This window comes from Schistocerca serialis, chromosome 4 (assembly GCF_023864345.2).
Source record: "Schistocerca serialis cubense isolate TAMUIC-IGC-003099 chromosome 4, iqSchSeri2.2, whole genome shotgun sequence".
In the NCBI taxonomy this organism is placed as follows: Eukaryota; Metazoa; Arthropoda; class Insecta; order Orthoptera; family Acrididae; genus Schistocerca; species Schistocerca serialis.
The window spans coordinates 464,926,468-464,950,727 of NC_064641.1; the positions used below are offsets into that span (position 1 = coordinate 464,926,468).

The following is a 24,260-nucleotide window of genomic DNA, read 5'->3' on the forward strand; positions in this document are numbered from 1 at the left end:
CAGAGTCACAGCAATTCTTGGCTAGGTGCAGATAGTATACAGTAACATTACTCTGAAGGTGACTGATTCTTTATGTGTTTCGTGAGATTCTTCCGTAATTTACGGACCTCAATTTACGGACCCAACGTCAGCGTGTCGCTATCTGCTGGTTGTCATTAGCATGTGATGGTTTTACAGTTTTGTCATCAGTGTGTAACATTCAGAATGTTTTAGTTACATACTATTCATACGCACCCTCGGAGCTCAGCTATGGGGTTCTTTTCTTCGAAACAATTTCACATATCATCACAGTTTTCAAACTACAGAGAATAAAAATAAGAACAGTAACAAAATGTAGTCGACCTCATTGTGAATTCCAGTCAGAGCACTGGGAATACTAACGACATTAAGTGAGTATATTTTCCGGTCAGCTAGACACATCAAAATTGCCTTGATAATTACTGTACAAACAGATTTCTCCGTGACCATGAAACTTTTAGCTCGAACTCACACTACATTTACCACGAAAAAATAAACAAAAGTCAAAACAGTATTTACTAACAAGGAATATGACTGTACTACTACTACTAATAATAATAAAAATAATAATAATACACGTCTAGCATTTCACATAACATTCTCACATTTTTTATGGAAAACCTTCTCCTCAAAGTTCTGGAATGTATGATACTAGCACAGTGACCACTTTTCGACCTCAGCACATCACTCGTTATGTTGTCACGGTGTCTCTTTTTTCCTGCTAGCAAATGGGAAGTTGCTGTACAAAACAAATGGAAACCACGCATCATCGCTGTGGTCCTAATGTCAGCTAGAGTGTGCATATTGTTACTGTCTGAAATAATGTGTGTAATGTCTACAGTCATTGGTAATGAGAAATGAGTGAACACTGAAGCAATAGCTTTTTAAATTATTAAAAAACTTGTTTACAAACAATATTGTACGCTTCGGATAAACCGAATGAGGTTGCTTGGTTTTAAACAGACTGCCCTTACCATCGGTGGATGGAGGCTTCTGTCTTCAATGGGCGATCCTGTTCTACGTTTTCCTTGGATTCTGTAAATTACTTCAGGCGAGTTGTCGGCTGTTACAAGCCATAACACCACAGCCGACTTCTTGTCTCATCCTTGTGAAACTTGACCTGTTAGTGTGTAAATGCTAGTATATATGAATTATTTTTTTTAATTGTTCTTAAGTTGTAATGGCAAGGCACAACCAATATACTTGTTAAAGTGGTCTACGGATGAATAAAACTGCTACAACAACTACTACTACTACTACTACTACTACTACTACTACTACTACTGCTGCTGCTGCTGCTGCTGCTTTTGCATACGACAGGGAACTGCAACCAGTAACTTTTCAAAATATTTCTTTACATCCATTATTAAGTTTTTGGACCTTTTTAGGCTCATCTTCCGATGGGGCAGATGGAAGTTCAACCTGAAGATAAGCGTGAATAGACTCGAAAACTAGTTTATAGGAATAAACTAATCCAGAGCCTGACAAAAAAGTGAAGCACCCAGGAAGGAAGGGCGAAACGAAATAGACTTCATGGGCTAACACAGTATTTGATGTTATATCAGTGATTACTATATAAAGTCAAGTTCACAAATAACTTGTCAGAAGGAAACAACACATCAGTACGACACTGCACCACCTCTGCCCTGGATGTATGTACCGATTCGGTTCGGTAGAGTGTACTCGTAGTTTAGCCTCTCCTGCAAGATTGCCAACAACTGTTGTAAATGGTCATCGATGTCATGGATACTGGGACTAGGATGGAGTTGAGATCAGAGATGGTCCAAAAAATGATCTATCGGGGACAGATCTGTGGATCTTGCTGGACAAGGAAGAGCCTACGCAGACAGTTCATAAGAGACATGTGCCATGTGTGGATGAGGATGGTTCGTTTGAAAAATGGCATCGTGATGTTTTTGTATGAAATAACAAATGGGGACGAAGGATGTCTATGACGTACCATTATGCTACACAGTTCCGCTCCCTCAGTCATTACCATTCGTGACTGGACGTCATGGCTGATGACTCCCGGAACCACTGTGCCTCTGCAAAACATTGGAAGAATGGGCACTCCCCACACGTCGCCGCTATATCGCCGACGACGGCTATCTGGGGTAGCGCAGAGGCGCTAAACTTTGCTGAACACAGTGGAACACCATTCATCAGCAGTTCGTCTTTCCTGTCATGGCACCACTCCAACCGCAGTGTTTTTCGACTAATAATGGTGTGGGCTGACAGAGAATTTGACAAGGATTGCATTACAGTCCTTTTCTCGGATGACAGGCGCAAATGTGGACGGATTACGGTGTGACTGGTGTACAAAACGGTGTCGACTAGAAACTAGATGATGAGTATGCCTGCCATGACGTTCCCATCCAGTCCAACCTAGGGCCACTGTCACATCCGAGTGCCCCACAAATCTAGATATTCCACTATCCGACCAAATGGCCAAGTGGAGTCCCACAATGACTCCCCTTTCACTGTCTGTCAAATGCTGATAAATCTGTCTTACAGGAATACGCAGAATCACCGTATCGTTCACAGTGATCACTCAACTTCTGACTTTCATGCCTCGTACATACCCTATAAGGCGTGTTAACAACGCAAACAACACTTACGCACACACATCACAGAGAAATACAATCTCAACCATTATCTAACATACCTGCCAATGGCGTGTTTATGTACAAAGTTACACTGGTATCCGAGCATATATTCTGGATGCTTCAGTTTTTTGTCAGGCTGTGTATTTCAAAAATGTGAGTGAGTGATGGCAGTTTTCTGGATTTATAAACTGCTCAAAAGATTTAGAGGAACAAGACTTTGGGTGTCTAACATACTCCTCTGAACAACAGGTTGAGGATTGAGAATGTTGCCAAATTATAGCTTTATAATTCACAAGTGAAGTACACAACAAAACATTACATCCTCGATCGTTGCATTAAAAAGAATTTAAATGTCTGACAGGTGTCGAAAACAAAGTGGAAACTATCATACATCCTGTTATTCTGGATGCTTTTCATTGGACTTTGTGAACTTGAATAATGCATATGCCCTCCTTGAGCGTTTATTACCGCCTTACATCTACGTGACATGCCCTCTGTAAGTCTGCGTAGGTCACCCTGTGGTATTCGTTTCCATTTTTCAATAAAAGCTCATGAGAGTTCTTGGGGAGTCTGTGGTGGAACAGGACGACCACGGACACGTCTTTATAGAATGTCTCACATATGGATCATGGAGTTTAAGTCAGGATTCACCGCCAGCCATTCTGTAACTTGAGTGTCCAGGCTTCACAAGACATCTCTGCTGACATCAGCCATATAGGCCCTAGCATTAGTAGGAATCCAGGGTCACCACAGTATGCAGCAACCAGCACATGGTCCAGCAGGATCTGTTCGGTGGACTGCCTGGCAGTGAAGTAGTCATGGACAACGACGGAAAACGGATGCACCTGATTACCTCCACAATGCAGGCGTCTATCAAGTGTCACGTGGCTGCGGCAAAGTGTATATAGGTGAAACAGGAAGAACTGTTAAAGAACGCATTAAGGGACACGAACGGCACATGCGGCTAAAACAAAGTGCAAAATCGGCAGTAGCGGAACATTACGAAAACTGTGGCTCTGACATCGATTTTAATAACGTACGTGTACTGGCTAAGGAAACAAACATTTGTAGGAGGAAGGTCCGAGAAGCGGTTGAAATTTCCAAGAATGCATCTAATTTCAATAGGGAGGACGGCTGTGTGCTTCGGGCATCGTGGCTCCCCGCCATCAAGGAAGTAAATATGCGGCCGCGTTGTGTGAGTGGCATAAATAACGCGCTGCATATCACCTCGGCGGACAATAATATTTTGGGTAAACATTGTCCCTCCCTTGCTCTGTCTGTTTGGAATCTAGTCACTGATGACGACCAATCATTGACTGTAGCGGTAGCAGGCATTTCAACCAATAACCCTTCTCCAGCATAAGTGTGGAATAGCGCCTTTCTATCCAATGACGATTGACCGCCAATGGTATCCACAGGATATGAGCTACCAACGCCCCTTCTTCTGCATCAGAGCAGGATTATTAGCCTATGACTATGGCCCACCAATGGTAGCCATATGAATTTTGACCAATACTATCACTTCTCCAGCACTAACGCCAGAAAACTCCCCCTTTATAAGTGGGCGCGACAGTCGTCTCTGACAGTGTTCTAGCAGTAGTGGACACCAAAAGATCCTGAGGAAGATCCCAGCAGAGGGGTCGAAACGTCGAACACTTTAGAAAAAACATGACGCGGCCCAATAATCCAGAAGATTTTAACTTCAGTAACAACGGCCACGAAAGCCTGCAGACTTGCATAAGATCCATATGGCTGTCAACACTAAAGCCTTCCTACAACTTGGCCGAACATTTGGCAGGTACTGCTCGCCATGGGTCTCCACACAACCGTCACCTTGCATCAGAGGATATGTGGACCCATCTGTGAATAACACTTTTCGCTAGTGATGAAGTTGCCAGTTGACATGGGAATGACAGAGCTGAAAGCGAGCTACAAGATGTCATGTCAAATGAAATACTCGAACAGGACGTCTGGGTCGTACAGTACTTCCTCATAACTCATTACCGTCTGATCGGCGAGATGGTCCTTCTGAGATCGTCCTGCAGTGCTCTGATGGTATGCATACAACGCTACCCAGATATCGTGTGGGGCTGTAATGCGTCGGCGACCTTGTCCAACTCGTCTTATGTAGTGACCTGTCTTCCTGTAGTGCGTCCACAACCTATGCATGAAGAGGCATTCGCATATTTAGCAACACGACCGAATGTTCATACGTTCTGGATAAAAAATACCGGTTTTTCAGCTTGCACTGCATTAAGATGCCGCACTGCATGTGCTTGGTTGAATACAACATCCACAAATGACAACTGCCATCTGTGTACCTTACAAGATATCACTGGGACACCAGTACTCACTTCCTTCTGAAGGATCATCTGACACTGTAATCATAACACGGCCAACAGATGGCCAGTGACTTTGTTGCCTACATTGAAACTGAAGATATCAAGCCATGCAAATAAGACGATAGGTACTACCTGTATCAGAACAGATTTAACATACCGGGCGTTGATACACGTATTCCCTTAATTCTGTATTTAGTAGACCGTCATAGGTTCTGGAACATCCATAAATTATAAGTTTAATACGACTTGTAGTACTACTGCAACTGCAACTGCTGCTGCTACTGCTACTGCTACAACCGAGGCTATATGCTGTGTTCACAGGGCGGCGAGAAAGGTGCAAAGGAGCGTGCCGAGTGGGAGCAGGCGATGGCCGTGGTGCTGCGCGATCTGGCGCGGCCGCAGCATCAGCCGCCGGTCATCGTCATCTATGAGTCGACTGTCTAGTGTCTGCGCCCCCAAGCCAGCTACCTAGCCAGCCACCGTTGACCTGCTGCCGCGACTCCACTTCCCGCCACGGGGCGCAGCACTGCAGCGCTCGCTGTTGCGTAACGTCTCGGCCTTCGCTGCAATTGACACTTGCGGTGCGGACTGTCGTTTTGGTACTGTCAGAGCACAAAGATTCGAGTGTTAGATTACTTGCCGGCACGTCATATGTTGTAACGCGTCGTGTTCTACGCGTTTCTGCGAACATTTATCATATCTTGTACTTACAACATCGGTACATGTTTACACGAAGTCACAGATAACGCACTTTGTCGGAACTCCCTGAGCCGTGTAGTCCACCCACCCACCTTCGAGGAAATCTTATACATTCGAGTGGGGCAATACACGTGTAATCTTTGACAGCTGTAAGATGCTTGTACCGTGGCGTCAAGAAAAGGAGAACTTTTCCTCTATGCCCGTGGCTTTCGATTTCCTGAGAGCAATTGAAGAAAACTCTTCTGATTGCGTTCCGGCGTGATTGCACAAAACCTTGCAGTGCTTCGGTCACTTCTGTGGGCATCTTCATCAGGTTACTACTCATGAAGCGTTTACTGACTATGGCAGAAACAGTTATTTGACGTGATAAAATTTCTAGCGTAAGTAAATTTGGAGTCGTGATGGGTTTCCCACAGTATTATCCTCAAGTGAAAGTGACGAAATGGCAAGATATTCAATGAATTTCCAACAAACATGATGACAGACTACGATCGTCTTCTCATTAATCGTGAACGACAGAGTGATATTAATAGTGTAATGGTGAGGTTATTACACTGCTAATATTATTTTTTACAATACCACAACTCATATCACCCACTATTAAAACATGAAAACAATAAAACTGCAATTGTGCTCCTATTCTATTATTTAATTTATAGTTAATAAACAAGTACTGAAAACTAGCCTTTTCCTTAAATTGTCATGACATCCACTGTGAGACATTCTAAAATAAAACGTGACTCACGGAAAATTTAAGGCGTCTTCAAAAGTGCTTTCGAAACTGAAGAAGTCATTAAACGTTAATATTTTACAGAAAAACGGTACATCCAGAAAAAACTATGTAACTGTTCAGTATTAGAAGAAATTGACTTACTGATCGTAGGCAAAAACATGCCTCACTGTACAAAAAGATGAGTTTTTCCATCCATATGTCAACGTAAACTTTAATAAACTGCGAGAAATTTCGCTGTGAGGAAGCACAACATTTCGGTAATGAGACAAATGTTACCACAGAAGGCATAGGCAAGCGAGCTGTACTACAAATTAAAAAAATTTAATTCATGTTAATAACTATCGTAATATCTGGAGAGAGAGGGGGGCAGGAGGGGTGATCTATTTATTTATCTGAAGGATATAATGAAATATGAATTTTAAGAACTAAATTTATTTCAAGATTTTATCTCAGCATCCTTGCATCATAATTCTTCATTATTTCTATAGTTAACATTAACTTCTTCCAGTGAGATACAATATTCAGAAAGTGCAAGATGTGTTTAAGTGCTTAGTCATTTTCTTTCTACAAAATGCGTTATCTTACTAGAGCGTCCTCAATGTTGTTCCAAATCGCCCTTCGGTATTCACGATTTAAATTTCCGAAATTCACTTTGGCAGGATGTTGGGATAGATCTATCAACAAAGCCACAGTCGATTCCCTCTCCAGTCATTGTCCAACTGAGCTAATGCTCTACATCCAGTGATCCAGATATCAACGACGTAACAGGCAGTGAACTTCCTTCGTCATTCTACATTTAGCCGAGTTACCCGAAGACTCCAACATATTGCTGTTATACTCTTTCTGTGCCATATTTTAGATATTCTACATACATCATACAACAGAAAACAATTCCAAAGGTTTTGATGATGATAGTGATACCAAGATATATTTGAGTATCGAAGCCACGGTGCCCCGCCACCCTTTCTATTAATTTCGCTCTCTCATCCACTATCCCTCCTCTACCCTTCATTTTTGCGTCGCAACTGCTATATACGGGGTGTTTAAAAGACCTTGCATCAGACATCTAGGGGTGACAGATCACGTCATGGGAACGAACTCTGTGAGAGACCAAATATCCGCAGACGTCTCCCAGCGATGCTCGGTGTCTTGTATTATTGGCTATGCCCCTGAGAAGCGGCAGGACATAGTGAATCTGCGACGTGCATACAGTGTATACAGTTTGTGCTGCCTATAGTCCAGTCATCTGCTACGCATGAAAGGACAAAATTGGAGTTCCCGATTAACTTGAAATATCTGTCTCTGCTTACAGAAACTCATCCTTCAGATTTTCTTGTTGAAATTCACTCGATCAGTTCACTGGGACATCAATATGCAGTTCCAGCACCTCTAAATCAACGAAATCTCGTCTCTCCCAGAGCCGGTGAACTCAGTCAGTTAACAGAGGCCGGGAAGCGTCAGCGAACATTTTGTCTCTAACAAAAGATGTTCCCCACGCCGTGATCTGTCACGAAGACTTTGAAACACTATGTATGTAAATACTTAACCATGGTTAAAAGAAGACTCACAAACTCTGAGATGGGGTCATAGTCGATCCTGAAGCCTGCAATCACCCTCAAAATGGAGAGTATTTTTCTATAGGGTTAACATACGGAAATTTCTTATTTACGGCGGTATAGTAGGAGCTATTTTTATTTTATGTCTTCCATCTAGTAATGTAATTTTTTAAGAGTCTTCGACGGCTGTTAAAATAGAATTTACTTCAGTGAAGCCGGCCGCTGTGGCCGAGCGGTTCTAGGCGCTTCAGTCCGGAACCACGCGACTGCTACGGTCGCAGGTTCGAATCCTGCCTCGGTCATGGATGTGTGTGATGTTCTTAGGTTAGTTAGGTTTAAGTAGTTCTAAGTCTAGGGGACTGATGACCTCAGATGTTAAGTCCCATAGTGCTTACAGCCATTTGACCCATTTGAACTTAGGTCAAAATAAACGCGAAGTTACTTTTCTTATATTACAGCAGACCGACACACTGAGTTTTTCCATTAGATATAGACCGTTCTGGTCGCCTACTGGTTGTTTAATGAGACACTGTTTCAAGATTTGTCACAATAGTTATTTGCAAAGTGAGTTTATGCAGTTTGTACTGTGTTTTGGAAAAAAAATGAAGCCTGTCAAAAAGAGAGATGTGGCCGTTCCTAATAACTGATGAAACCGCTTTAAATGAAAAATGGTTAACAATTCCGACAAAAATAAATCGCCAATTCTGTTGCAGTTTTGGTGAAATCCTGTAACCCAACATATTTTTAATAGTGAACAACTGTAATAGAACTTACCAAAGGATTTTCTCCCTGTCCTTCACGTGAAAAGTATGAAAATAATTCGTACCAAATGATGTACCACATTTCTGTTCCTATCCACACTCAGAGTTAAGTGGTGAATCTCTTCACCATAATTATCTGTTAATTGTTAAAGATGGATTACACATATTTGTAATCTATTTTAACCTTAATCAGTAGTCTCAAGCAATTCATAAAGTAATGAAACAGCGTAATTTTTAATGGCCATCGATAGGTGGTGAAACGAGATTTACTGTGAGTTTTTGCAACAACATAAATGAAGAAACTGCATATTTATTTTCATGTCTAAGATATACTTCTTTATAAGCTGGTGACCTGATTTGTCTTCCTTTCCTCACGTAATAAACCACTTTTTTAGTATGCAGAAAGAAAATAATTTTCAAAGTTTCAGTACCACCCGTTCTTTATTAAAAAGACACTGGATTATTAGGTTACTCCGAAATTACAACAAAGAGACGATTCATTATCCCCTGACTTGTTTACCTTCCCTCTTTCCGGAAAGTGTCATCAGTGAATATTTTTGGTCCAAATGGTTCAAATGGCTCTGAGCACTATGGGACTTAACATCTGTGGTCATCAGTCCCCTAGAACTTACAACTACTTAAACCTAACTAACCTAAGGACATCACACACATCCATGCCCGAGGCAGGATTCGAACCTGCGACCGTAGCAGTCGCGCGGCTCCGGACTGAGCGCCTAGAACCGCTAGACCACCGCGGCCGGCAATATTTTTGGTTAAACAAATTTAATAACTCAGATTAAAATAATTCGCCAGTTCTGTTGCAATCGCAGGGGAATCCTGTAACGCAGTGTATCTTTAATTATGAACAGCTGGGACTGAAACTTACTAAAGGACTTTCTTTCTACACCACAGTTATATTTGACATATCAAAGAGGACAGCAAATACCGAACAATAGGGAGTGAATCTTCTTACTACAAATATCTTTTTAATTCATCAGTGATACTGATTTTGACGAATAGTTGGCAAGATTTTGCAAGTCGTCAGTGTATTCACAGCTAAGTAGCAAAAATGCTGTATTTTTCTATTAGAAATAAATTTGGTGCCTGTGTATCTATCTGCAGATAACTGTGTTACAAAATAATGATAATCATTACTTTATGAACCTCTTAGACTACTCATTAAAGTTAAATTTAAAGATAATTATGATGGAGAAATTCATCACTTCACTCTAAATGTGAACAGGAACATAAACATGGTACACTAGTTGTGTAAGTAGGCTGTATAGGTTTTTTTTATTGGTAACGCCACGTAGCGCTCTGTATGAATGTCACTGGCTGTGCTGTGTGCAATCTGAGGCTGATCGGCATTGTTGCAATAATCGCTATTGTAGCGTTGGGCAAACAGCGCGTAGCGTTGCGCAGTTGGAGGTGAGCCGCCAGCAGTGATGGATGTGGGGAGAGAAATGGCGAAGTTTTCAGAGCGGATGATCTGGACGTGTGTCCATCAGAGACAGTACATTTGTAAGACTGGATGTCATGAACTGCTATATATATATTATGACTTTTGATCACTATTAGGGTAAATACGTTGTTTGTTCTATATCAAAATCTTTCATTTGCTAACTATGCCTATCAGTAGTTAGTGCCTTCAGTAGTTTGAATCTTTTATTTAGCTGGCAGTAGTGGCGCTCGCTGTATTGCAGTAGTTCGAGTAACGAAGATTTTTGTGAGGTAAGTGATTTGTGAAAGGTATAGGTTAATGTTAGTCAGGGCCATTCTTTTGTAGGAATTATTGAAATTCAGATTGCGTTGCGCTAAAAAATATTGTGTCAGTTTAAGCACAGTCATGTATAATTTTTCTAAGGGGACGTTTCAGTTGCTGTGAATCATCCTCGTACTTGTCAGACGAGGAACAGGGAGAAAATCCTATGGGAAGTTTCCATTCCAACCGCTCACTATCAAAAATACGGCGGATTACAGGAATCCGCCAAATCTGCAACAGAACTGGAAGTTTCTTTCTATCTGAATTGTTAAAGATTTTCCATATGAAGAAGCTTCATCAGTCATGAGGAATGGATATATTTCTACTGTTGAAGGTTTTGATGCTTTTATTTTTTTATTTTTTATTATTTTTTTTTTTTTTGCCAAAACCACAGTATAAACTGCTCAAACTCACCTTGCAATAGCTATTGGAGAATCTTGAAGTAGAGGGTGTTATTAAACAAGCAAGGCGACCAGAATAGTCGGTACCTTATGGAAAACCTCAGTGTGACGCTTTGCTGTAACATAAGACAAGAAATTTCGCGTTTATTTTAATATCAAATTCTCTTTTCAATATCTGTCGAAGACTTAAAAAATAATTACAGTACTGGATTGAAGAAATAAAATAAAAAACGTAGCTTCTGCTATATCGCCGTAGATAAGAAAGTTTCCTATGTTACGCTATAGAAAAATACTCTCCTCTTCGCGTGGTATCGTTTGACAAAATCCCGTACTGATATCACGAACGGTTTAAGGACACATGAGATATGTTACGAATATTTCATCCTCGCGCGAATGCGCTCTGGGATGTATAAGCTACAGAAAATCCATTTTCTCGAGATTGGAGACTGACAGAGACCTCCCAAGTCTAAAGAAAAATTCCTTATCTTGGCTAAACTTCACTCGCAGCAAAATGTGGGGTAACATACACCAAACGCAAAATCATAGCGACTCACATCTTTCATTGCAAACTTTTTCGAATTTCGGGCAGCGACTTACTTAAATGTGAATATTACAATAAGTATGACGATTATCGAAATTTTGAGCAAATCGCCTTGAGGATGACATATGAAGCTATAAGTAACGCGAAAATCCAATTTTTTTGCCGATTAGTTTCCGTAAAATTGTTTGAGAAGGATTGCACTGTTTGCGCCCTGCATCATCGCTAAAGCCATAATTACGCCTAACACACCATACTGTTCGTTTACTAATTTCTTTGTTTTTCTTGTCTCTCGTACTAGTTACTAAGTTGATGAATTTCTCCATTTATCATTGAATTACCCACAGTTTCTGAAAAGTTGTCGTACCCAGAATTCAAAACCAGTAATACACAATAATTGTAAACCTTCCTTTTGACTTACTGGAACATTAGTTTTCAAAACTCTGTTTAAAGTTCATCAAAAGCGCTCCAGGTTGTGTTCACATTTTTTTTCATTCGTCTTGAACTACTCTAAATACAAATACTCATCAACTGTTTACGTGGCTTTTTTGTTACTTTATTTTCTTTTGAATTTGTTGTTTACCTATTTTTTGTCTTATTGTAATAGATTTTCGTGCCTACTGTCTACCTTTTACCATTACGTGGTTATAGCTTTTTAGTGTATATTCAGCAATATACTAAGCTGAAGCAATGCTATATTTATCAAGAGCTGTTGGTACAAATTCAATTCAAACGCGGCAATACGCTTTCTGTAAACCTTTACCAGATACAATGGTAATCCATACTCAATTCTCTGATCTATAATTTCGTTCCCTACTTGCAAGTGATCCACCTGTGCTATATCCGCTTCTAAACCAATGTGTATTACTGCTTGATTCAAATCCAATTTTTCCCGCTTTGGTATTTGCAATTATTTCTTTCTTTCACTCTCCCTTACAGCAGTTTCAGACTGTAGATGACTTCTTTGTGTCTGAAGGAGTTCCTTCATCCTCTTCGCGAGTATTACTGAATCGCATGATAATCAAATTGGTGTCTTCGTTTCCTCTAATTTCCTGTTGATTTGCTTTTCGAGGATTTTGATCCTCTGCACCGAAAGAGTCACTGTTAAAAGCAGCGTGTAGTAAGAATGCTAATTATCACCTACTGTTGGCGAGTTTAGGATAGCCTTGAAGATTATGTTGACTGTATATGAAAGAAAAATTCTGTGCCTTTTAACTTATTACACACCTTTCCTGTAAAAACTGGCAGACAATCCCAGGACGCTTTCATATTCGTGATAAGTTGACAGAATTTTCTCCGTACAATATGGTGCAGGAAAGTTCAGTTCATGATTGCTTATTGGTGTCCCACTCCATAAATGATTTATATTATAAGAGTTCTTATTTATCAGTTACTACCAGCGGAACTGTTTTATTATATTTTGACCAAATACAGGTCAACTTTCTCGGCAGTGTGCTCCCAAAAATTAGTTTTCCATTTATTTTGGAATTTGCTAGACTAGGTAAGAACGTTACTTAATCTAAAAACTACAGTGTCCCATTAGGAAATGAAGGACTGAATTCAATGCAAAGGCTCACAGGAAGAAACTATGTTTGGGTTTCAAAGTAAAGTTTCGGGCTTGCTGTCTTAGTTAACGATACCGGCAGCAAGCCCGTAACTTCTTTTTCTTAGAGAAAATTTTAAAACTTACATTTTGTAGTCAAGGCCCAGAAGCTTAAATAGTATGGCTTGGTACCTCCAATTCTCTAAAAGTGTTACTTATAATGTTACTCAAAATCCGTCTTGATTGCAAATTTTTTTATTCATATGACCGGTTTCGGTTCATTCAAAACCATCTCCAGATCTGTAAAAATAATGATACTAATTTACTATTTCACAGAAAACACAAGGTCTGTCGACAAGGGCAGTAGCAGCAACACTCTTCACTGGTATGCGGTTCTTCTTGTCTCCAGCTGTTGTGGCAAAGTCGATGTTCTCGATCGTTTTATACACTGTCCGTTTAGAACGGCGACGAAATCTCCTGTAAGGCATCGTGGCGGCGTTCAATGCAGTTGCCTGTGCAGCAGCAGCAGCAGCGCGAATGAGCCTCTGCGCGGCTCTCGCTCGCTTATATAGTATTTGCAGTAGCCACCGCTTCACTAAGCGGTAACACGACGACATACAGTGCAGAGCTCTTAAATACTGAACTTTTGTGACGAGTTGAAACTTTATGGTGCAACTAATAAGGAACACATTTACTAACAGACCACTTGCAGAAGAACTACCCGAACTCGTCCCACCGACTGCCATAGAAGTGTTCATACGATTTGCAGTATTCGCCATCGAGATAATCTACGGAGAGCACGATAATTCAGTTTACCTCAGAAATATTTAATGGATACGTGTCTGCACGCACGCGCGCGCCTGTGTGTGTGTGTGTGTGTGTGTGTGTGTGTGTGTATGTGTGTCTAAATATTTGTGTCTGTGATTAATAGTTTTAAGTTTTACACTAGAACATCAAAGTAATACCAGTATTCTTGTTCATTGTTTACCATCAGTAATGTAATCTCGTGGGTAAATTTTTTTTTGTCATTGGAAGTTAAAATTTCTACCATTATAAGTGGGAAATTTTTAGTTTTTTCATCCATGGTTAGGAAAATTACAGTCTGAAATTCATGATAGCTTAAACGATATCCTGTTTGTTCCATTGTTACCAATATTTAAGAAAAGTAGCTAATTTTTGTGTTATCTTGAAATACAATAAATCTGAAGTACAAAGTAGATTTGTTTGTCTTCACTATTCCTTTTCCTCAGTTGATTATTAATGCCATTTTTAAGCACCAATCCATTTTAAAACATTAAAAAACTAGAAACCCGCCTCGACTGCGAAAAAAGCACCTAGTGTTTACCTAGGTTTCGGCGTAGATAACTATACCTTCTTCAGAACAATAAAACCCACAAGTGCCTAAAAAAACCTTTGTCAATTGTTAAAAGAACACCATGGCTATACATTTATAAACGAAAAAATGGGAAACACAAACAGTACATATGTACAAAGTCTAAACCGTTACTTAACTTAATGGTGTAACCTCCACCTCACACCGGCTTATGTTCGATGGGCCACGACCCGCCATACGCTGCAGCTACAAATGGTCGCTCACTTACACGCTCGACCCGCCACCTACGCACATGCGCAAGACAAGGGAAGTTGCCCTCCGTCACACACCGTTGGGTGGCTTGCAGAGTATAAATGTAGATGCAGATGTACTTGAATGCGCATGCACATACTAATACGTGAAAGTTTATACATGGGTCGTGGCTAAATAGCCCTTATATTCCCAACCATGGATCAACGTATTTCAAAAATAGAATGGATAGAATGAGTGATGAGCTACATAGGAGATGAAGCTTAAAAATAACGGCACACGGTTGTTTATGCTAGGAAAGAAACATATATGAAGCTATCTATGACAACAGATAAAGATATAGGGATAAAACGTGAGGTGTTCAACGGGCTAAAATCACCTTCATCGTAAAGGAAATGACGAAAAAAAGAAAAGACGAACAGCTTCACCAACCGCGCTCGCCAATCAGCGCATGCATGTGAAAATCCTCAGATCATCAGATTTACAAGTATGAGGAACAAATTAAAGGTGCGAAACCTTCAAAAAAATTTCTGTTTCTTAGTAGGAGTTGGTCGTTAAGGATATTGTCTTTATCATGTTGCAGATGCTTAAAGATCTGCATTTCTTCCAAAACATCCAGTTTTAAGTCCTTAACCTCGGCATGAAGTAACTCGATATTAACTGGAGGGCTCGGCGCATGAGCCGTTTGCACGAGATGTTCCGCATAAGTAGAGCCCTTAGTACCGTCACCGCTTCTAGTAGGAATATGCTCTTTATACCTGAGACTCAGAGCTCGTCCCGTTTGCCCGATGTAAAATTTTGGACAATCCCCACATGTAATTTTATATACTCTGTAAGTAGGCTGTTTAGGTTTTTTATTGGTAACGCCACCTCTGTATGAAAATCACTGGCTGTGCTATGTGCAGTCTGCGGCTGCTTTGCATTGTTGTAATACTCGCCATTGTAGTGTTGGGCAGCTGGGCTGTTAACAGCGCGTAGCGTTGCGCAGTTGGAGGTGAGCCGCCAGCAGTGGTGGATGTGGGGAGAGAGATGGCGGAGTTTTGAAATTTGTCATGAACTGCTATATATATTATGACTATTGAGGTAAATACATTGGTTGTTCTCTATCAAAATCTTTCATTTGCTAACTATGCCTATCAGTAGTTAGTGCCTTCAGTACTTTGAATCTTTTATTTAGCTGGCAGTAGTGGCGCTCGCTGTATTGCAGTAGCTTGAGTAGCGAAGATTTTTGTGAGGTAAATGATTTGTGAAACTTATAGGTTAATGTTAGTCAGGGCCATTCTTTTGTAGGGATTTTTGAAAGTCAGATTGCGTTGCGCTAAAAAAATATTGTGTATCAGTTTAAGGACACTCGTGTATAATTTTTATAAGGGGATGTTTCAACTCCTTATTGTGCAAGGAGTGCGATAACACAGTGTTAAATTTATATTTATTTTGTTAGCGCCAGCTGGTTCCGTTTCTATTATTCCAAACTTAATTTGTGCTTGTTTGGTTTCAAACAACCTATGCAAGACTCCGTCACATAGATTTTAGAGACCAGCAGTTAAATAATAAATAGATAGGTAAGCAAGTTTTAGTATCGTCAGAAGTAGTCGTCGTGGCCCACATCACAAACTAATAGAACGACTACGATTTATTTATTTATTTGCGTCAAAGCATCAAACTTCAGCATACAAGAAGCATACATATGCATGCACAATGAAATTTATATACTGTCATTTTTTTAAAGAAATGAAGACATTGTTACATATCACAGATAGTTGGTAAACATTAAAATAAAGTAATAAAGACAAATTCACAATGTAAGCAGCTTTAGCCCAGCGTTTGGCAATCTCAGCAGCTTCAATGCTGGTGGACAACGGATCATCAGTGGTACTTCTTGCAGGACATATTCGACATTGGTAAGTGTGCTATTTAATTTGTTGAACTTCACATAGGATTGGTATGTGGGGTAACACCATTTCTGAAAATTGTCTTCTGACTTAGCGACCCCACTTCTGAGCCCGTTGAAAGTTTTTCACATGGGTCATTCTTCAGTGCGACCAGCAGCTATATTGCGCTCATCTTGGTATGATAAAATCAGAATTCTTAAGATGATTTTAACGTATGAGGAGCACCAAGCTTTTGCTAGCCAGGCTAGCAACAAGAAGACAGTCCTTGAGAGGAAAGTATTTTCTTTGCTGGTAGGCGTTCCCTAGGCTCGATCAGCGTTTATAACGGAGGATACTATGTTTCTTGAGGGCTGGTGATTAAGTCAATGTGTTACCAAAGACCATCACATCACTCACCTCATAAGTGAGGTAATGACGAAATAGATTGTTTATGTGATTGCCAATCGTACCAAAGAACTTTCGATTACAATTTATTTTACAAATTTGTCATCGAAGAGTATTTAAAATGTAAAATGTTTCCCTCACACTCAGTTATAGCGCGATCCATATAAACTGAACTACTTCAATAAGTCATAACATTTGAACCAATAAAAGGAAACATTTGCAATTTTGGCAGATGATTGTACACTACTGGGAGCTTCCATACATACCTATCTACATACATACATACTTACATACATACATACATACAAAGTCTTGCAGCAAATGTGCCCTCCACCAGCATTGATGCACCATTTTCCTTAAAGTTCTGTGAAAAGTACCCTCGCAAATGTTGCTTTCGTTTCGTGTGTAATGGCCTTGTGGGGTCCTACAGTTGTCCGAGGTCTATTGATGTTCACTTCTCTTTTAATACACCCCGCGAGAAATAATCCAGTGGAGCTCTGTCAGGTGACAGGGGGAGGGGGAGGAGCACAAATTTTTTGAGATTATTCGATCACCAAAGAAACTGGTTACAAGTTGAATGAAGCGTTAGATGTGTGACATGTTACTCCATCTTTTTGGAAATATCCTTCTATAAGTCCGACGACATCCAGCTCCTCCACAAATTTATTGAAGATGCCCCTATAAACTGTAGTAATTACGGTCGTATCCAAGAAAATGGAGCCAACAATGCTGGAAGCTGACACCAAGCACCACAGTCCAAACTTTTCCTCCTGTAGTGTTTCGTGAATGATGTCTGGGCTTTGAATAAGAAACACCTCAAACCATCGACAATTATGCATACTTTTCTTCTGATGTGATTCTTGCAATGCTCGCATCATGTGCACTCTGTACGGTCGCACTGTTATTTTGTTCGGAGCTCTCTGACTTCTGTCATATGAAATGCCTGTCTTTTGTCTCAATGAAAGCAATAATTTCCTTGGAGATTTCTTCAAGCATTATCAACAATCTCTGCACTCAGTGATGGTCTATGTTTAGTAGACCAGTTGTCTCCAGCTTCCTTCCAATCGATAAAATTGTTGCCTTTGTTAAAATGTCGTACACATTGAATTCTTTCCGGGATGTCCGTTTTGTTGTAACCAATGAGACGGTCCCAATATGTTTTCACAGTGAAAACCCGTTGTGGAAGTGTGTACTGAATTTTCTGCCGCGGGCCGCGGTGGGAGGGGATATAAATCGGCCGCCCGCCCTCAGGAGCTCAGTTCGTCAGTGCACCTGACGATGGCGACATGTCTGATCGCCGAAATATTGTGCCCGTTGGGCACTATGAACCGGCAGTACACCCGTGGACTGTTCGAGCAACAAATACGCCGGGAGAAACTGAAGAATCACAATAATAAATTTACCAATAACTTCTGAGTCTCTGAGAGCTACTGAGATAATTAAAACAACTTTCGGAGGGAAATTAGGACCCACTGAAGTAGTTCAGGTTTATATGGATCGCCCTGTATTTCACTGGTGTAAATTCTGGTGGAAGTGTAATGTACAGTGGTAAGTTGTGCGCATGCCTGTTCATATAAGAAGAAATGGTCGTGGCGAATTATATTTTGATGCCTTAAGCATTGCGTTAACGAAGTGAGAAAGAAAACTTCGGCTTTTCCCTAGTAATCTTTCATAATTTTGTTCCTCAAACGAAGTTCAACAGCAGTGATTATTAGAAATTAAAGCACCTTAGTTGATGGTGCAGACTGGCAGTAGTCTGAAAGGCGTTACTAAAAATGAGAAATCTGTTAGGATGTGTTTTCTGAAGGTGTTTGTCTGCCTTGTGGTCTTGTACATAAGTGAAATTTGGACAATAACCAGTTAAACGAAGAGACCAGACGCTTTATAATTTTGGGGTTGCAGAAGAATGTCGAGAATTAGCCGGCTAGATCGAAAAACTAACGAGGAAAAACTGAACGAACTGAAGAAAGAAGAAATTTATGGCACGACTCTAACACCATCCTTCAAGAAAATATAGGACTTCTCCAGAGGTTCGGGGCTAGAACTATTTAAGCAGCACAACGATTAAGAACTGAGCGGTTCCCATTTGAACAAAATTCTGATAAGACGATTCTTTCTAAACGCAATACGAACCACAAGTGCTAGTTCGTAATGTCTGAAGTGTTTACTGCCGGTATCTAGTGTGTAGTGACGCGTACTTCGATTACCAACGTTTCATTGTCGACTGTTTACCGTCTAATAAACTTATCATAGCTTACGAAAATGCCTAAGAATGGAAAGAGAAAGTGTCACTTTTCGGATGATAACACAAAAGAGTTGTCTTTTGTTAAGAAAGGACGTGCGGGTCAGGAAGCGTTGCATGAGATTTGTAGCTGTTTCATATCAGTAACTCACAGAGGTAATGCAGATGTGGGGAATCACATTTATACGAAGAATCATAAAAATAGATTCGCGGTAGCATCGACATCAAAGCCTATTTCTACATTCATGATTAAAGAAGATACCCAGGAAGAATTATTCGTTGCTGTTGCTGTAGACTAATAATAGCTTATAAAGTCGTCAAGCACCATCCACCCTTCCCTTCTCCTGACTGTACCGTAAAAGTGAATGTTTCCTCACTCCAAAGTCGCCGATTGTCCTAAATATCTTCGCACCACACTCCGTGTTCGAATGCATAAAACAACTGCAAAAAGTTTCATTTTACGGCATAGGCACAACGCATCGAACCACAAGGCTGAAAAGATGTTTCCTTTAGTTGCTCAGTACTTTACTGGAACTGACGGAATCCAACACAAGGTGACGCAGTTTCATTCGCTGAATAACGAAACATCGGAGACAGCTGCAAAATTTTATCTAGACACTTTAAGACAACTGCAAAATCAATTAGATAACTCAATCGCTTTTTGTGAAGACAATAGCAGTAGGGCTTCACTGACACGGCCAGCGGAATGGATTTCACCAAATTAACGAATAACTTGGAAAAATATGAAAGGAATTCGATGCCCTGCCCACGTTCCTCACAATACTATATCTAGCGCTGCTGATAAAGCTGAGAGTTCTGCTTATACTGTGATGTCAATCATCAGACTCTTCTATCTCAAACAAAAACAAAATTTCTGTCGTTAATGGCCGCAGTTGAAAGAATTCTGAATCTCTGGAGTCCATTAAAACGATTTTCTGACGCCGAATACAGGCCCCAGCTAAACTAATTTCAGATTTTTTCAACAGTCCGATCAGAATGGCAAGTTTATTGGTATGCAAAATAAGATGAATTTCAACAAATTAAAGAATGAGAACCCTAACCAAGAACAAATAATTTAATGTCGAAAAAAAGGGGAAGTGAAAATGGTGTTCTATACTATAGCGTTTGATTATTTGGGAAAACGGGCTATTTATAAATCCGAGCTAGATAGCGCAATGATTAGCACACTGAACTCGCATTCGGGCGGACGACGGCTTAAACCCGCGGCCGGCCATCATGATTTAGGTTTTCCGTGATTTCACTAAATCCCTTTAGGCAAATGCTGGGATGGCTACTTTGAAAGGGTTCGGCCGATCTCCTTCCTCATTATTCCCTAATCGGAGCTCGTACTCCGCCTCTAATGACCTCGTTGTCGACGGGACGTTAAACACTAATTTCGTCCTCCTTCTCCGCTATTTCTAAGCTCAAGTATCTGATGGCTGACGCTATCTGAAATCCCAAATTGGGTGATGATTGAAAACACTATTATATACCTGCCTAAAATTCAGGTGACAATTGTTTTCGGGAATGTACGTATCTGAAGCGCTTTTTAGAAACCAATCGCGACTCGGAATAATGGAAGTCTAAACACTCCGTGGAAGAAAGGTGGACTTAGTTTCTTAAGGAAAGTGAAAACCTTGAACGCAAATGCCAACTGCTAAGATTACGCGAGTATTCGTTTTCTATTCCCGCACACAACCCCGCTCTTTAGAGAGTATTTCGCTGAGGCTGGCCCAGTGGACTGATGAAAGAAATCGACTGCTGCCAAGGACTGTGGGGTCATTATTACAGTGGCAGTTTAACTACAAGCTGAGTTTACATAAGACGGAAAAAGAGATGTTGAAAAATATGAAATCTTCCGAAAAGTTTGGTGTACCAATTACTTCTTCGCAAAAGTTACATATAATTCTGTTCTAAATAAAATGTAATTACATTAAATAGATTTTTTGTTTTATTTCTACATTCCCACCTCAGAGTATCCCGACGATGTCCCAGAAAGGTATGGCAACCCTAATTACAGTAGACATGCAGAGATGGCGAGATTTGCACAGGATAGAGTGGTTCGGACTGAAGACCACAACAATGATAACAGTAATCAACGAATCAATATTGTATGTTCGCCAAAACCGCCGATATGGACTAAAGAAACACAACAACTTAGATGATAGCATCGAGTGGGACGGGCTTCGAATACACCCTCTAGTTCAAAATGGTTCAAATGGCTCAGAGCACTATGCGACTTAACTTCTGAGGTCATCAGTCGCCTAGAACTTAGAACTAATGAAACCTAACTAATCTAAGGACATCACACACAGCCATGCCCGAGGCAGGATTCGAACCTGAGACCGTAGCGGTCGCTCGGCTCCAGACTGCAGCGCCTAGAACCGCACGACCACTCCGGCCGGCACACCCTCTAGTAATGATGTCCTGTTTAGATTAAGTTTTTGCTTAGTGATCGTCATAGGCGCACTGGAGACGAGGAGTGGAGTTGAAAACCCCGTCTGGCGATCGTAATGTGTAACTTACATTGTTTCCCTAATGTACTGACACGAATATCAGGATGATTGCATCGTTAAAGCCACTTCCATCCTTGTCCAATTCGCGTTCGTGCCGCATGTTCCTTGGCCTCAGTGTCATAGACACTGAGCTTCGTTGCTTGGACTAGCTTTGCGAGCGAGCCGCCGGTCGAGGAAATACATAACGTCTTGAGTGGTCGACGTACAGGATGTTTCACAAATGGTACCTCAGCTTTACAAAGAAGTAAGCCGGGAAAGGAGATCGACAGTAGGTTGCCACAAATGATCGTTTTTTCACTATAGCATAAAAGTCGAATGCGGAAATCTGAAAATTATTCGCCAAGATTGTCCGGAAAGTTGCCATCTTGGCAAGGTGCGAAAGAACGCAGTCCATGCCCATTTCAGCAAATATGGAGTTGCCCAAAGCAACAACTCCAATACCTAGGTAATCGTACTTAAAAACACTCTAAGCCAAAAAACGATTCCCCATGAAGGAAATATGTGAATGAGAGTGAAACTGATAGATTTTATGTACATGCGCAGACAAACAAATGGTTACAGTTTCAGAAAAATTTAATGGTTATTCAACAAGACGACCTCCACAAATTCGACAAATCAATAACGCGTTGGCCTTCCTCTCACCCAGTTAATCGACTTAGCATTAACAGATTTGTTGGATGTCCTTCTGACGGATATCGTAGCATATTGTGCCCAACTGGCGCGTTAGGTCGTCAAAATCCCGAGATGTTTGGAGGGCCTTGCCATAACGCAACAAGCCTTCTCAACTGAGGGGAGATCCGGCCACCTAGCTGGCCGAGATAGGGTATGGCAAGCACAAATACAAACAGTAGAAACTCTCGCTGTTTGAGGGCGGGCATTATCTTGTTGAAATGTAAGCTCACGACAGCTTGCTGTGAAGGGCAACAAAAAGGAACGTAGAATATCGTCGACGTATCACAGATAACACCCAAAGGGGTCCTGCTATCAAAATAAATGGCATCTCAGACCATCACTCCTGATTGTCGGCCCATACGGCAGACGACCGTCAGGTTGGTATCCCACCTTTTTCTGGGACATCTCCAGACACTTCTTCTCCCTGGAATCTCATTGACTGGAGCATAATTTTCAGTGGCGAGTCCCGCTTCGACCTGAGCCCCGATGACCAGCGAAGACGTGTATGGGAACGTCCTGGACTGTGATGAGATATCAACCTAATTCTCGCCTGCCCTACGGCCCAACAACCAGGAGTCTGGAGTCCCATTTCATTTCATAGCAGAATGCCTTTGGTTGTCATCTGCGGCACCCTTAGAGCACAGCGGTGCGTCAACGATACTCTACTCTCGATTTTGTTGTCCTTCATGGCAAGCCATCCTGGGCTTACATTTCGGCAAGATAATACCGCGAGAGTTTCTACTGCTTGTCTTGTTGCTTGTCAAGCCCTATCTTGACCAGTAAGTCGCCGGATACCTCCCTAACTGAGAATTATTTGTAGAGCCCTCCAACCAGCTCGGAGTTTTGACGATCTAAGGTACCAGCTGGACGCATCTTGGCACGATAACCCTCAGGAGGACATCCAAGAACTCTATCAATCACTGCCAAGCCGAGTCGCTGCTTACGTTAGGGCCGGAGATTGACCAACGTGTTACTGACTTGCTCAATTTGTGAAGCTGTTTCTCTTGAATAAATCATCCAATTTTTCTGAACTGTAATCATTTGTTTGTACATGTACTGCATCACGCCTATCAATCTCTGTCCCATTCGAATAATTCCTTCGTGGTGCGTCATTTTTGTTCTTAGAGATTATTTACAGCGTAGCGACAAATTTGTTTCAGAACCACTGTGTACCACTCACTGTCGAGAGGCTACAGCCTAATTAAGGTTCAAATGGCTCTGAGCACTATGGGACTTAACATCTATGGTCATCAGTGCCCTAGAACTTAGAACTACTTAAACCTAACTAACCTAAGGACATCACACAACACCCAGTCATCACGAGGCAGAGAAAATACCTGACCCCGCCGGGAATCGAACCCGAGAACCGGGAAGCGAGAACGCTACCGCACGACCACGAGCTGCGGACTGTCTAATTATGCCTCTGATGGATGCTGCAATCGAGATGCTTAATTTTGAGGAATGCAGCTGACAGTGCTTGACAAAAACGTTGAGTTTCGACGTCTCAGATGCATTTTTGTCCACTCAGCAACCATCCTATTAAAAATTAGTCTCGTCTTGTGGTGTCAACGAGCCAACACTGACTTCACAAGCAACGCCGATGACTGGCAGACAATGACATGCAACGTTCATCGCGCTTCTACGTATAATCCATGTACGCGGCTAGTATAATATTCAGCCCCACGTGTTCAGTTTTGCGGTCTAATTTTGTACTATCTACTAAGGTTATCCCTCATAATTACATCCATAGCCCCCTGTTATTTTTTTTTTTCATTTTTATTTACTACTAGCTATGAAACCCAACATTGGCCGGATTTTTATTCATTGCTCTGCCTGAGACTCCGTCCACGTGGACGTGGTATCTGTCGTTGACTTATATATCTTCTTTGTATACGAAGTTTGAAGTAATACAACTGTGGAAGTGAACGAAGAAGTTCTTTGCTTCACTGACCTCGGAGAGCTGTAAGCGCGAAAAGCAACTGACACCAAGCTCCACGCCGCAACACGCACCGT

General features: G+C 41.2%; 1 protein-coding gene across 1 annotated transcript in view; it reads left to right on the forward strand.

Annotated features, from left to right (window-relative positions):
- The window catches only part of LOC126473859 (TWiK family of potassium channels protein 7), a 440,647-nt gene extending 434,300 nt beyond the window's left edge, over window positions 1–6,347 (forward strand). Inside the window, exon 6 of the mRNA XM_050101187.1 lies at window positions 5,288–6,347. Within this exon, the coding sequence (XP_049957144.1) occupies window positions 5,288–5,410 (123 nt within the window). The 3' untranslated portion in view covers window positions 5,411–6,347. The remainder of the gene's footprint in view (window positions 1–5,287) is intronic.
- The last annotated feature ends 17,913 nt before the right edge of the window (window positions 6,348–24,260 follow it).